General features: G+C 37.0%; 1 protein-coding gene across 3 annotated transcripts in view; it reads left to right on the forward strand.

Moving 5' to 3' along the window:
- The window catches only part of CUNH9orf85 (chromosome unknown C9orf85 homolog), a 53,192-nt gene that overhangs the window by 25,618 nt on the left and 13,221 nt on the right, over positions 1–14,353 (forward strand). For all 3 annotated transcript variants that reach the window (XM_010638455.3, XM_033757681.1, XM_033757680.1), the window contains exon 2: positions 3,518–3,624. In XM_010638455.3, the coding sequence (XP_010636757.1) occupies positions 3,518–3,624 (107 nt within the window). The remainder of the gene's footprint in view (positions 1–3,517; positions 3,625–14,353) is intronic.

The raw sequence follows: 14,353 nt of genomic DNA on the forward strand, positions 1-14,353 counted from the left end.
CAAGTAAAGTAGTGTAGTTTATGACTTGAAAGTCACAACCTAAACATATTTTTCCCCATTAAGTTTATTGGTACATTTAAAGCAAACAATACAGTTATATTTATCATTGGGATCTTGTACCTTTACATGACAGGTCTTGGTCATATTTTCAAGAATAGGGAAATGTTCCTAGAAAATGCACTTTTAAGTGTAATTAAATAATATATAAACCTTTCTATTTTCTGTAGTAGCATGATTGTAGCTATATTAAAGTCAAATTCTCGGGCCGGGAATTTAGCTCAGTGGTTCCACCGCCTGCTTCAGCAAGCTCAAGGTCCCGAGTTCGATCCCCAGTACCAAAAAAGAAAAGTCAAATTCTCTTGGGGGGATGCTTTGTTGAGATAGTGTGTCACTCTGTAGTTCAGGCTGGGCTTTATTTCACTAGCCCAGGATGGCTTCAAAACTCCTAACTAATGGACATCCTCCTGCCTCAGCCTCCTGAGTGCTGGAATTACAGGCTGTGCACCACCACACCCTGCAAGAGGCAAATTCTTTTTTTTTTCCCCCTCCAAGGCAAGGAGTAGAGCAGGGCAGAGACCAAGGCCAGTCCCTAAAAATAAATTTCCAACAGCAGAGGAATTAGCATTTTCCTATGATAATTTCATTTTTGTTAATTAAAGGAAGTAAAATACACCATTTGTAGTTATCTTTAGCCTTTCTTAAAATAATTATAGATAGATCCTACAGGAAAAATTACATCAGTAGTTTTTGAATAGTATTCAAATTTCTTCCCCTTCACAATAGTATCATTCTATTAAATGATACTTATTTTATGAAAAGTTTTTTACATCAGCATGTTGAAACACGTATTTACAGTTTCTTTTTGCTGCCTTTGGGAGTCTCCATCCCATTTGGATTGCTGTATTATATTATAATAGATATGTTGTCTGACAACAGCATGCTAGGAGCAGGGATAATAATACTTAGTCTAATTATGCATGCTTTATGGACTATGATGGCCAGAACGTTTTAAGAGGTATATATTAAGAATGTCTTTTGGGTCAGGCATTTAGCTCCGTGGCACCATGCCTGCCTCTTAAGCACAAGTTCATGAGTTCGATCACTGGTACCAAAGAAAAGAATATCTTTTGATATAGTTAAGTTTTTCTAACTTTAAAGTAGTCACATAATAAGTAAGTTTTTCTTTAGCTGACTCAATGTTCAGTGGAATCTTCAAGCTTTATTTTCCCCTTAAAAAATGGGAAATAGTTAAGTTAAATTAAGTTTTGATTTTATATTTGGGCATACTTAAATCTTAACCTTAACCTATGCACTTCTACTATAAAGAATATACTAAAATTAATTGCCAAAATAGGGTTTGTTGTAAGCACAGGGATAAAGGAAGATTGCTGTGTCCTTTGCCCCAGGTAAAACAGTTCTTAGAACTAGGATGTATTTTTCTTTGCTTACGTGACTGGATTCACTTCTAGTTTGCTAAGATATGATAAAGCGAAGTGCGTACTTCTCTTTTTTTTCTGCGCCTATTTTTAAGTGAAAATGCTACTTATTCTCATTTTTCTCCCTAGTCTTTTCTTAACAATGTCGTTAAATTTTGTAGTCGTGCCAGTCAGTCATGTGAACTCTGTGCAACATCTCCATTTACACTGTTTCACACGTCACTCACAGGACATGCTCTCACAAAGAACTGTTTTGTTCTACTGCTGATCCACCCTAAAGAAACCAGTTTCCAAACTATGCAAGGCTTTGTAAATCAAGATGAACTGGTCAGAAATTGAAACAGAAGCAAACAGGAAACCAAGTAATGCTGCCTAATTAATAATCTAACAGGTACATGTACTAAAACTGAAGGTAATGAAAGGTCCTGCATTCTAAGAATGTTCTCGTTAGAGAGTTTATCACATTCATATTGGAATCACACTGAAAAGGTGACACAGAGGCCAGTGAGAACAAGTGATCAACTGTGAACTTCAATTATATGCATCTCTTAGCCACATCTCTTGGCCAGCGCTGTGTGTGATAATGAACAGTACCAAGGTTGAGAGAAACAGGAGTCCGGTGTGTAGGTCCAGGCTTCCCTAGCCTGCAGCATTGGCCCAGGAAGGTGCAAACAGTGGCAAATAGAGCTTACTTTTCTCAGGAACTCTTCTCTGTCAGGAAGAAAGGAACCGACCTCTACACAATTCGTAAGTCACAAAATATATTTTTCACCAGAGTTAGTTACAAAATATTTATGGATTAACTTACGGTTTTTTTAAATATCCTTTGAAATATTTGCCCTTCGAATAAATGTTTTGTCAGATTAGTTCACTTTATTCAGAGCTTTCAAAAATACAAGCACTTTTTCAAAAGTTTTTTCTTTCAGACGATCTAATCTAAGCATTAGCTTTTAACTCACTATCAGATAGCTTCCCAAAGACTCTGTATCTTTGTGATGTGTTTTTCCCCTTGAGAAATTAAAGAAAGGAAATAAAAGTTTAAAAAAAATTAAATGCCCTCTACTCATTTCCAACCTTCCTCATCCAAAAGAAATCAGAATTCTCAGAATACTTTGTCGAAGTCCTGAACCAAATGAATATGTTAAAAAATATAAAACTATTACAGAGAATATATGATACATTTTAAAATGTCATCTGAACAGTTTTTGAGAAGAGAATTGTAAGTAAAATGTTTTCTTAAAGTCCTTTGCACATTAAGCTATTCACATTCACAGATACACTCTATTCTGATGAAACCAGGTTAGCAGGAAGAACTTTTCTGAAACAAAGGCTTAAAATGAGTAAAGAATTGCCTTCTTGGGCAGGGGATTTAGCTTAGTGATTCTGTGACTGCTTCACAAATGCAAGGTCCCAAACTCAATCCCTGGTACAAAAAAAAAAAAAAAAAAGAAAAAGAATTGCCTTCTTGTTTTCAGCCTGCTTCTCCTTGGCACACCTTAAATTTCATGGTCTGCTCTCTCTAACAGAGTGATAATTCAAGATTCTTTGATTTCCCAGTTTAATCAACTCCCTGGTAGCACTGAATTGTTGAAACAATCTTGAAATGTAAACTAGTTTTTAATTACATTTTATTAAGGAGTAATTAACATATAGCAAAACACATTTGTCTTAACTGAGTTTAACCCATTAGGATATGATATATGATATACATCAGGATTAATAGGTAAGATTCTTAAAATATACCTACCAGAAATTTTAAAAGTTTTCTAAATAATCGTGAGCTAAATCCTGTTAAGAACCATTGCCTTTGGAACCGGGATTTAGCTCAGTGGTTCTGGTACCTGCCTTGAAAAGCACAAGGGCCTGAGTTTGATCCCCGGTGCCAAAAAAAAGAATCATTGCCTTTGTAAAGAACAAAATTTGAATAATATACATAAAATACATAATCTATCATGAAATGTTACATAAAGTTAGGTTATTGTTTTATAAAACATTTATACTTTTTATGTGTCTTTTTATAAAGCTTGCCATGCTGGCTCTGGTGAAATTCTCAATTTGTTTCTCTATTTTTTTTTTTTAAGAAAATCAATGCAAAACTTCATGATGGAGTATGTCAGCATTGTAAAGAAGTTCTTGAATGGCGGGTAAAATACAGCAAATATAAACCTTTATCAAAACCTAAAAAATGGTAAGTAGCATATGTATATATGTATTCTATTCATTATTTTACTTCCTAACTTTCAAAATTATGTTCAAATAAATATTAAGTAAATTTAAAACTGATTTCATTCTCCCTTGTAGAATTTTGTCTTGCATGCTGAATCTTGGTTTGTGAAGGCAGACATATGGAAAAGTACATTCATCACTCTCTCTTTTTTTTTTTTTTTTTTGGTTTTTTGAGACAGGGTCTCACTATGTAGTTGAGACTGACCTGGAACTCACTGTGTAGCCCAGGCTGGTCTCGCACTCACAGCCAATCCTCCTGCCTTAGCCTCCCGAGTGCTGGTATTACAGGCATGTGCCACCACGCCTGGCTTCATCCGTTCTTTTCATCAATAAATAATGTATCATTTTGGTAAAACCTTATTTATAAAAGCCAAGTTGGGACAAAGAAGAAAAAGTTTATTTTGCAAAATTCTGTCTTTCACCAATTAAGTAACAATAGATACTATAGATTATTAGCTCTTTTTTTCTTTTTTATTTTTCTTGGTACCGGGGATTGAACTTGGGACCTTGTGCTTGCGAGGCAGATGGCAGAACCACTGAGCTAAATCCTCAGCCCTAGATTATTAATTCTTAAAAGAGTTCTGACCTTTTGAATTTTTTTTGAAACTTTTAATAATTTTTATATTTCCTCAAGCTAGAGTGATTTTATTTTAAAAAATATCTCTGCAGATCAGTAAACATGTACTGTTAATACTTTGAATTATTTTAATCTTTGTTAAATTCCAGTAAAGTTAATATTTTTATTTGAAATAGCTTGTATAATCCCATTCCAATGTACTTTCCCCTTATTGAAATACCCTTTCATCTGTATATCTTTGGGGTTTTTTTTTATTAGTGTATGTTTGCAATACATAATGAATACAGTTCACCTTAGGGAGTTGGTATAGTATTACATCTTAGTTCTTTTGACTTTCCCTTCGCTTTTCTTCCGTTCTCCCTCCATCCCTATATCCCTTTCCCATCTCCAAAAAGTCTACCTAAAGTTAAATATTGCATGGTTTCTCTCAGTGAGAAACCCAAAGTACATATCATTCAAAAAGCAAAATAAAAAAAATAAAAGGGTTCTTACCCTTTAATTCAACACAAGAAGATTACTGAAATGACTTGGATCTGGTATCATAAGTGAATCACTAGTTTGCAATTTACAGGTGCATTCATTTGTAGATTGGTGTATTCATGAAACAATACCAGGCTTTGTTTTGTGTCCCTCTGTCCCAAACCATTCTGTCATTCCCAGACCCTTACACATCCTGTGCTGCTCCCTTGCATCCTTTAGCTCAGCTGAATAAGGATAATGTTGGATGACAACTGCTGTGTGGAAGAGAAAATGAATATATATAATATCAGCACTCGCATATTTTTATATGAATTTTAATGTGGTAGATGTTTAGAATATATTTACTTATTGTTGATTAATTTATTTTGCCATTTAGAAGGATAAATGAATGTAGCCTGTTTAGAATTTTTTTTCCCTGTTCTACTCTTTTAGGGCAGATTTTTTTTTTTTTTTTTTCATGGTGCCAGGGATCAAACTCAGGACCTTGTGCTTGTGAGGTAGGTGTGGTGCCACTAAGCTAAACCCCCAGCACAGGGCAGAATTTTATAGTGCTTACTACAGGTATATTTGACTCCCTTTTTAGACCGCTTCATGAATTTCTCCTTTCCATTTTTTATCTTGTTCTGCAGCATTTCCTCCCAAAAGAAAAACATTTTTAAAAGCCCATCACTTTTGTGCTCACAGGCCCAAATTAGCAGAAGGGATACTGAGCAGGAGGGAAGGTGTTTTCACTCTCCACTTTTAGATTTCCATGAATGAATTAACTGTGTTCTAGACAGTAATTAGATGCTGGTTGTGCAACAAATTGTGCTTTTAGTCCACAGGTGTAATGCAATGTGTGCAGCTTTCTGCACAGCTCCAACAAGCTTCTCTCCAGAAAGGTATCTTAAAACTTTGTCACCAATCTCTGTTTTCCTTTGGTACCATCGTTTCCTAAAATAATTTAAAGTGTAAATAATAAATGTTTATTAAGCCATAGCATTAGTGGACTAGTGCTATGTAACAAAGGAAAATCCTGCGTCATCCATTAGTCTAGTTAAGAATTTCTTTTTTGGAGTAGGGGGTTGTACTGGGGATCAAACTCAGAACTTGTGCTTGCAAAGCAGGCAGCAACACCACTGAGCTAAATCCCCGGCACATCTACTTTTCATTTCTTTTCTTTTCTTTGTTTAGGTACCAGGGATTAACTCAGGACCCTGTGCTTGCAAGGCAGGCGGCAGAACCACTGAGCTAAATTCCCAGCCCTTCCTGCGTTAGTCTAATCTCTTTTCTTTAGTATCTGTTTAATACCTGTTATATCCTATGTTTAGCTTCATTATGAGTATGCCACTTTATGAAGGATCATAGTAATTATGAATTTTCCAGATGCTAGACTTTGCTGTAGAATTTCTGAATTTTTTTAAGACAGTGCTGTTTTCTTTCTTCCAAACATGTATTTTTATGACCAGAAAATTTTTTATACTTTAAATCCTCAAAGAATCAATTTTTTATTCTGAAGGATGCACAGTTCACTTGAAAACAAAGTAGAAGGAAGCGGTGTTGGTAGGTGGTTTTTGTACAGTCACGCGTCACTTAATGACAGGTATGTGTTCTGAGAAATGCCTCGTTAGGTGACTTCATGTTGCGCAAGCATCATAAAGTGTACTGAGCAAAAGCTAAGACTACCAAGAAGCTGTAAGTGATGTGATCTTCTGAAACTGCCCTGCAGTCCATCGTACTTGTTGTCCTTCATTGGCTAAAACATCATCATGTGGTGCATCACTGTTTCGTTTCCTTGAATATTTATAACTCAGCAACTGTAAGAATGCTGAATGTGAATACATTGACTCAAAGATCAGCAACTGTTTCCTGTCTTGGAGCTGCCTAAGCCTGCTGTAGCATTGTCATCACAGTGATTAGCTGTAGGGTGGCCCAGAAGCCCGTAAGAGACCCTTGTGGCTGATACCTGGAAGAGGGCTCCTATAGCACCCGACACCAAAAGGCATAATCACTGTTAGACCTCAGTCAGAGGTTTTAGAATCAGGTCAGTCGGGTCAGTCTCAACTACATAGTGAGACCCTGTCTCAAAAAACCAGAAAGAAAGAGAAAATACATATTGTGGTTCTGAACAAAACTTAAGACGTTTTATATAAAAACTTCATTTTTCAGTCACCTTGTTTTTGACTTTCAAAAAAGAAAACAAAGATAAAACTATTCATTACCATTTCTGGTTAGCCCTGCATCATTCACCAATATTTCAAATAACTTTGGGTAATACAGCTGGATTATTGGAAAAACAGGACATCTTATAAAATGGTGCATGTAATTCTTTGAGAAAGGGGAGGAATCTTACTATTTTCTGTACTTAAAAACCATTTATACAGGGCTGGGAATTTAGCTCAGTGGTTTTGCCACCGGCTTTGCAAGCTCAAGGTCCAGAGTTCAATCCCTGGTACCCACCTCCCCAAAATCCCATATATTGGGTGGTTTACAAAACCATTTATACAAATTTATATTCTAGGAACTTGAAATATAAATGGTCAAAGGCTCTTGTTTTCTTCAAGCAATGCAAGGTCAGAAACAAAATGAGTTGTTTTCTTTATCCTGGGCTCAGAGGAATTAAATATTTTACCAGAGACCTAAGTATGGAAAAGCCAGTTAAGATACAAACATAAATTGGTCAGATCCCCAAAGCCTTGTTTTCCCACTCTCTGAAAATGATTTTTCAGTATTGTATTATTCATTCTAAAGATATTTTCTTCTTCTTCAACCTGAGCCCAGAACTTCATCAATTTTACAAGCAGCACACCAGTATTGTTTATGGAAGTCGTATACTACTGCACACCATATACAGCACTGAGTAGCATCCTGCTTTTCTTGTTTAATGTATGTATCCATAGGGAGATAAATGAGTTTTACTTTGAGGTTGTGAAATGCTTTTTGTTTCAGGTAACCAAGCAACCCTTCCTCCTATTAATATTAATATGTGAAAGGCAAATAACCACATTTATATTAGATTTTCTTGTCTACTTTTTCTCTTTTCACCTTAAAAAAGGTCAGCACTAATCCATCGTTAGAGCAGGTTTACCATTGCCACGGTAGTAGAAAAGATAAGAGCTGTATAAAACAAGAGGCCACAAACAGTCTTGCTCTGGGTTTATAAATGGATACATAAGTCCTTTATATCAGAGGCTCTCAACAGGGAAGGCAGACTTTTGCTCCCCCGGGACATTCTGTAATGTTTGGAGACTTTTTCATTGTCGTGACTGGGAAGGGACATGATGGGCACGTGGTGGGAAGATGCGGTGGATGTGGCTATGGGTCATGGGACAGCCTGGTACAGAAATACAAGTCCAGCTCAGTATAGCCATCGTGTCTTGGTGGAGGGTCTGGGTGTGTACCTCAGCGGTGGAGCACTTGCCTGGCACGTATGAGGCCCTGGGTTTATTCCCCAACATTGTGCAGGGTAAAAAGAGCATGACAGAGGATGTCTCAGTGAAGCCATCCTGATCTGCACAAAATAGATAAAATACTTGTTACGTCACTGAGTAGTTCTGTCTTGGTTCACTGGTTTTCAAACTTCTCAGCTGTAGAATTCTTTAATTATACAAAAGCTTACTTAGGAGCCCCATGAATTCAACATGTTAAAACAGAACTGGCCTAAAAGGGGGAAAGGAGCACAGACCTAAATGCTGTAAGATGAGTTAGATTTAATCATAAAAAATTTCAAGTAAATATAAAAGAACTAGTGTAACCTGCCTTGGATCCAGAGTTACTCTAGGGATATTGGGCCTGACAGTTTAATATTGCACTGGTAACTGCTTTACACCTATATAACTGGTTGCTTTTTCACTAATTCTTTTTATTGAAGAAAGTCAGTCCCTTGTTTCTCACATCCAGGTATGTAGTTAGCACCTCCAGATTGATAATTTTTAACTTATTGCTTTTCAATTTTTAATCCCATTGACCGTTCCAGTACAACCCTTGTCTCTTGATACTTTTTTTTCACCTGTTTTTTTACCCCCATACTTCTGATATGGGCGGGGGGAGTTGTAACTCCCAAAGCTGCTAGGTATCCAAAACTTGAGTTTGTGTTCTCTAAAATCAAAGAATGCGCTAAGGGTTTGCCTCAGTGGTTCCGCTGCCTGCTTCACAAGCACAAGGGCCCGAGTTCAATCCCAGGTACCAAAAATTGAAGAATGAATTCTAGGTACAATGGAGGTTAAGAATAGGAAAATTTATGGGGAGAAAGATAGCTTCTGTCTAAGAGAGACAGAAAGGGGGACCTTAAGGGGGTTCCCACCTACCCACCCCACTTTTCAGAGATGTTTTATACATCAAAGCCATGTTGTGAGGCGGGTACAAAGTGAAACAAAACTGTAAGACCCAGTGGAAATTTACATGGTGGCCGTGAGGTGGGACAAAACCATGACCAACCAATAAGATTACAAGTGCAGTCACCCAGGTAATGTTGATTAAATGGAGTTCAAAAGAGAAGACAAGTCACACAAGGAATTTCCCACTTAGATTATCAATCACTGCTCTCTATTTCTAGGGGAAGTAGTGCCTCTTCTTTTTATAATGGTGACCAGTGAAAGTGCCTCAGCTGTTCTCCACGTTGGCTCCTAGTGTGTTGGTTCCTGGAGGGCTGGGTCTTGAGGACTGGGGCCTTGAGGTCAGGTGCCTTAAAGGAGACCCTAACTGCCTGAAAGACATCTAATTAACTTACCTGTCTGAAACACTTAATTCCCTTGAATAAATTCTGTCCCCCTTTTAAAATTAGATACCTCTGTTGGTCCAGCATTCAATAAACCAGAGCTTTAAAAGGAAAAAGCTTGGTCCTCTTAAGTGTTTCAAGGCTTCAGTGGTTTTGAAGGGTTGGGTCTTCAACAGCAGGATGTTCTGTGGAACTTTGTCCCCAGAGAAGTTCTGCTTTTTATTTGTCCGCTACAGTGTAGCAATAAGAGGGGGGAGGCTTTACAATAAAGGAGAAACAAAAATATATTATGATTAGGAAGGACATGGGAGGGGAATGAGAATGTTGCTAGCTAGTTTACCCCCCCCATGGCTGCCTATTCATGTGGTTGCTCTTTCTATACTACAGAGTTTTTCTAACCAATTTAGCTAAAGCAAGACTTTATGGGCCGGGGATGTAGTAGCTCAGTGGTTCCACCGCCTGCCTTCCAAGTACAAGAACCTGAGTTCAAGCCCCAGTACCAAAAAAAAAAAAAGCAAGACTTTAAAGGTAATCTTTCAGTTGAACATGGTGGCGAATGCCTATAATCCCAGCACTCAGAAGGCTGAGGCAGGAGGATCACTGTGAGTTCAAGACCAGCCTGGGCTACATAGTGAATTCCAGGTCAGTCTCACTACATAGTGAGACCCTATCTCAAAAAAACTAAAGGTAATCTTTCAGTTGAACATGGTGGCGAATGCCTATAATCCCAGCACTCAGAAGGCTGAGGCAGGAGGATCACTGTGAGTTCAAGACCAGCCTGGGCTACATAGTGAATTCCAGGTCAGTCTCACTACATAGTGAGACCCTATCTCAAAAAAACTAAAGGTAATCTTTCATAGACCAGCTCCTTTTTTTTCTTGACCTTTATTTTAAAGGAAAAAGTTTTAGACTCCTAGAGGTCTACTTAATAAAACCTGCCGTGTGCTTATAGTCCCCTCTTTTTGGGAGGCTGAGGCAGGAGAGCACCTTAAGCCCAGGAGTTCCAGTCTAGCCTGGGCAAAGGGGAGCAGGACACAGAATTGGACACAGAGAGCACAGGATGTATCCACCAGCTTATGGTAAAACTCATGACAATATTTTGCATTTATTCCTTGGCACTAGATTATTGTGTTCATCTTATCAATTAACATTCATTACTTTGTTCATTGAGCAAACACTAATGACATAGTCTTTTTAAAATTGTAATCGCAGCCAGGGATTTAGCTCAGTGGTTCCGCCAACTGCCTTGCAAGCACAAGGACCTGAGTTTGATCCCCAGTACCCCGCCAAAAAGGAACAGCTTATTTAAATTATAATCACAGTTTAGGTAGCTAGATTCCATCTCCAGCCATCCAAGTTATACTCACTTTTTTTTTTTTGGTACCAGGAACCAAACTCAGGTCCTTGTACTTGTGAGGCAGGCGACGGAACCACTGAAACAAATCCCTGGTTCTCGTACTCACTTTCAGTACCTAGAAACTAAGCCTACTATTCGCAGGACAGTACCTCAGGAGCAAAGCACACTGAATGTGGCATTCAGTATAAGTTGACCCTTATTTTCCATATGATCTGACTTTATAGCATCTGTGTGAAGATCTATAATTTAAATGGAATTGTTATCTGTAAGTTAAATGGACTGTAATTCTACAGTGCAGACTTTCTACTTTGACTTGTGTATATTTTGATGTATTTATTGTAAAAGTCGAAAGGAAAATTAAATGGATATTTTTGAAATAAATCATTTTGTAGAGTTTTTTTGTTTATATTTTCTTTAAAGAATGAATTTACTTTAGGACATGTTAAATACTTTGTTATGGAATTTTCTAGTAGAAACAATATTTAAATGCTAATAAGCATGGACTATATCACAATTGATAATTGGAATAGAAATGCTATGGCTTTACATTTTCTCATTGTATCAGAGAGGACACTTGTGATATTTCTGTAGGAAAGTGGCAAAAGAATAAAAAAATTGGATGCCTTAAAAATGCAATGTATAGCAGGAAGAAGCAGAGGAGACTATAAAAAGTCTTGATAAATTTTAGATATTTAATTTGTGTTTTTATTTAAAGACTTTGTATATAGTTTTATTTTTAACACTGAAGTGTAGCAGCTGGTTCTTTATCCAGTGTAGGTTTAGATTAGACTCTTTCTCCTCCCTTGTCTCACTATCTTTTTTAGTTATTAACTGTGTTCATTACATTTTACAAAGTTTCTTAACTGAGAGAAAAGGATTGGAATTTTTAATTGTTGTATTTTATTTCATTACATTTTACAAGTTGAAACTCCAGGTGACATCCCAATGGAACATATTACTGGATCTGTGAAAAATTGATTATTTACTGATACAAAAGACCTAATTACGAAGAAACAAAAATTTTTTTAAGAGAGCTGGGCATGATGGTCTACACCTATAATCCCAACCCTTTGGGAAGCTGAGGCAGGAGGATAGCAAGTTGAAGTTAGTCTGGACAACTTAGCAAGACTCTGTCTCCAAAGAAAAATGTATAAGTGATATAGGGAAATAGACGTAACTCCCAAACCTGCTAGATACCCAAAGCAGGAGTTCACGTTCTGTAAATTAAAGAATGAATTCCAGAAACAATAGAGGTTAAGAATTGGGATGAATTTATTGAGAGAAAGAAAGCTTCTCTCTAAGAGAGACAGAAGGGGGACCAGAAAGTGGGTTCCCCAGGGCCCTGTTTCCCAAGGGTTTTTATGAAACAAAGCCAGGGAGTTAGAAAAGTTCAAGGTGGGACAAAACTACAGTCAACTAGTAAGATTACAAGGACATAGGGCCAGGGATTTGACTCTGGTGTCGCCACCTGCCCAAGTTCAATCCCCGGTACCCAAAAAAAAAAAAAAGATTACAAGTACAGTACCTTAGTAAATATTGATCCAATGGGAAATCACAAGGTGGAACAAAACTGTGATCAACCAATAACATTATAAATATAGTTGCTTAGATAATATTGACTAAATGGGAATCAAATCAAGAAGCAAGACATAGTGCCAGGCATGGTAGCGCACGCCTGTAATCCCGGCACTTGGGAGGCTGAGGCAGGAGGATCACTGTGAGTTCGAGACCAGCCTGGGCTACATAGTGAGTTCCAGGTCAGTCTCAACTACATAGTGAGACCCTGTCTCACAAACCAAAAAACAAAACAAAACAAAGAAGCAAGACACATAGCAAGAATAGAAGGAATATAAGGTGATTAAGACCTACTTAGAGTTATCAGTTGCTGCTATTCATCCCTAGAAGAAGCACTCAGGTGTAGTCGTCTCTGTTTTTACAGTGCTGGCTTTCACTGGATGTGTCTTGATTGTTTTCCATGTTGACTCTTCCAGGGTCAGCCCTGTCTGACTGCCTATAAAATCACTAACTTATCTATCTACAACATAGAGATGTAACTCAGAAGAAAGGTCCCGAGTTCAATCCCAAGTATTACAAACAGAAAACAGAAACAGCAAGAGAAAGGGGTTATTTAATAATTAAGCTTTCATTATCGGTCTGTTCCTATGTAGGTATGAGTGTGTACCTCTGTGCAGATTATTTTCAAATTTAATTTGTGATGGCAGAGATATTGGGATGGTGATAGTTGAACAGTATATGCTGTCTCCCAGAATCCAAGCACAATTAAAAGGTGGTGAAAAAATGTCCCATTTCTTTCCTTACCTTTATTTCCTAGAAATATGATAAAGATTACTATATACGTCCTAAGTTAACCCCTGTATTTGGGGAGTAACCTCTTCCGTTTCGTTTTGTTTTTTCTGTATAGTTGATTGATTTCATGAGCAAGGATTAGGAAGAATGGCATTGCAAAGAACTTGTTTTAGATCGATAAAGTATTTTGGGGAAGAATTGTCCCCTGGGATGTAGAAACAGCCATTTTATTGTAGAACATTCCTTTACTGGTGTTTTAGTAATGTAATTTTACTATTTTAAGTTCTGAAATGATGCATCATTTCTGGTTTGGTTTTTAAGTATAAAAAGGTAGCCAGGATGCAAGAAGTATTTTAAAATTAGAAATTATATTCTGTACATGGTAATTGTGAGAATTACTGCTAGAATTTTTCAGAAAATTTTCAGGAAGCTGATGCAGTTTGGGAAAGCAAAGTAAAAAGGAAAGGAAAAGATCTCAAATACCTAAGAAGGTCATATAGCTTGGTTTAACTTTAAGGATTCTATGAGTTTTTCCATTTTCAGATTGCACGGGTTTTTTTTGTTTTTTTGGGGGGGGTTTTTTTTTTTTGGTATTAGGGATCGAACTCTGGTCCTTGCGCTTGCCAGATTGTATTTTAACATACTGATAATTAAGATATTTATATTCAATTTAATATGTATTCTAGTGACCACCTTGCAGTAGGAACAGTGAAGGATTGGCTTTAGAAAAATTAGGTGATTTTCCTTATACATCTGTTAGGGAGCAGATTCAAAATTAGGATCTAGATTTCTTTTTCATTATCTCTCATTGCTGGCTTGCATTTCAACATCTCCCTAAACCTCGGCACAAAATTAACCACCATAACTTGAACCATTCCTCTATCTTAAGTTAACAAAAACAACAGTGTTCACTTATGGAATGAAAATATGCCTTCTAGAAAACTTGGGTCTTACAAAACCAAGTTTTTCTTAACAAGAACCAAGGCACAGAGCTAAATTGGAAAAAAAAAATGCTATAATCCACTCATTTCATTAGGAACAAGATTGTTTGTAAGGATAGTCAAGGGTAAAAGTGAGGGAGGGATACTACCCCAGACATCGCTCTTAATTCCTGAACCAGAAAAAAAAGATAAGTAGAGATGACAGTTAAGAAACTTGACTTAATTTGTAACTAGTTTAAATAGCACCTTCAATGTGTAAGACACTGTGCTATAATATAAAAGATACCAAGATGAATCTCTTCTTTTAACGTGAACATATATTACATTTTCTGT

Source organism: Fukomys damarensis, unplaced genomic scaffold (genome assembly GCF_012274545.1).
Source record: "Fukomys damarensis isolate Sample0158 unplaced genomic scaffold, DMR_v1.0_HiC HiC_scaffold_31, whole genome shotgun sequence".
In the NCBI taxonomy this organism is placed as follows: domain Eukaryota; kingdom Metazoa; phylum Chordata; class Mammalia; order Rodentia; family Bathyergidae; genus Fukomys; species Fukomys damarensis.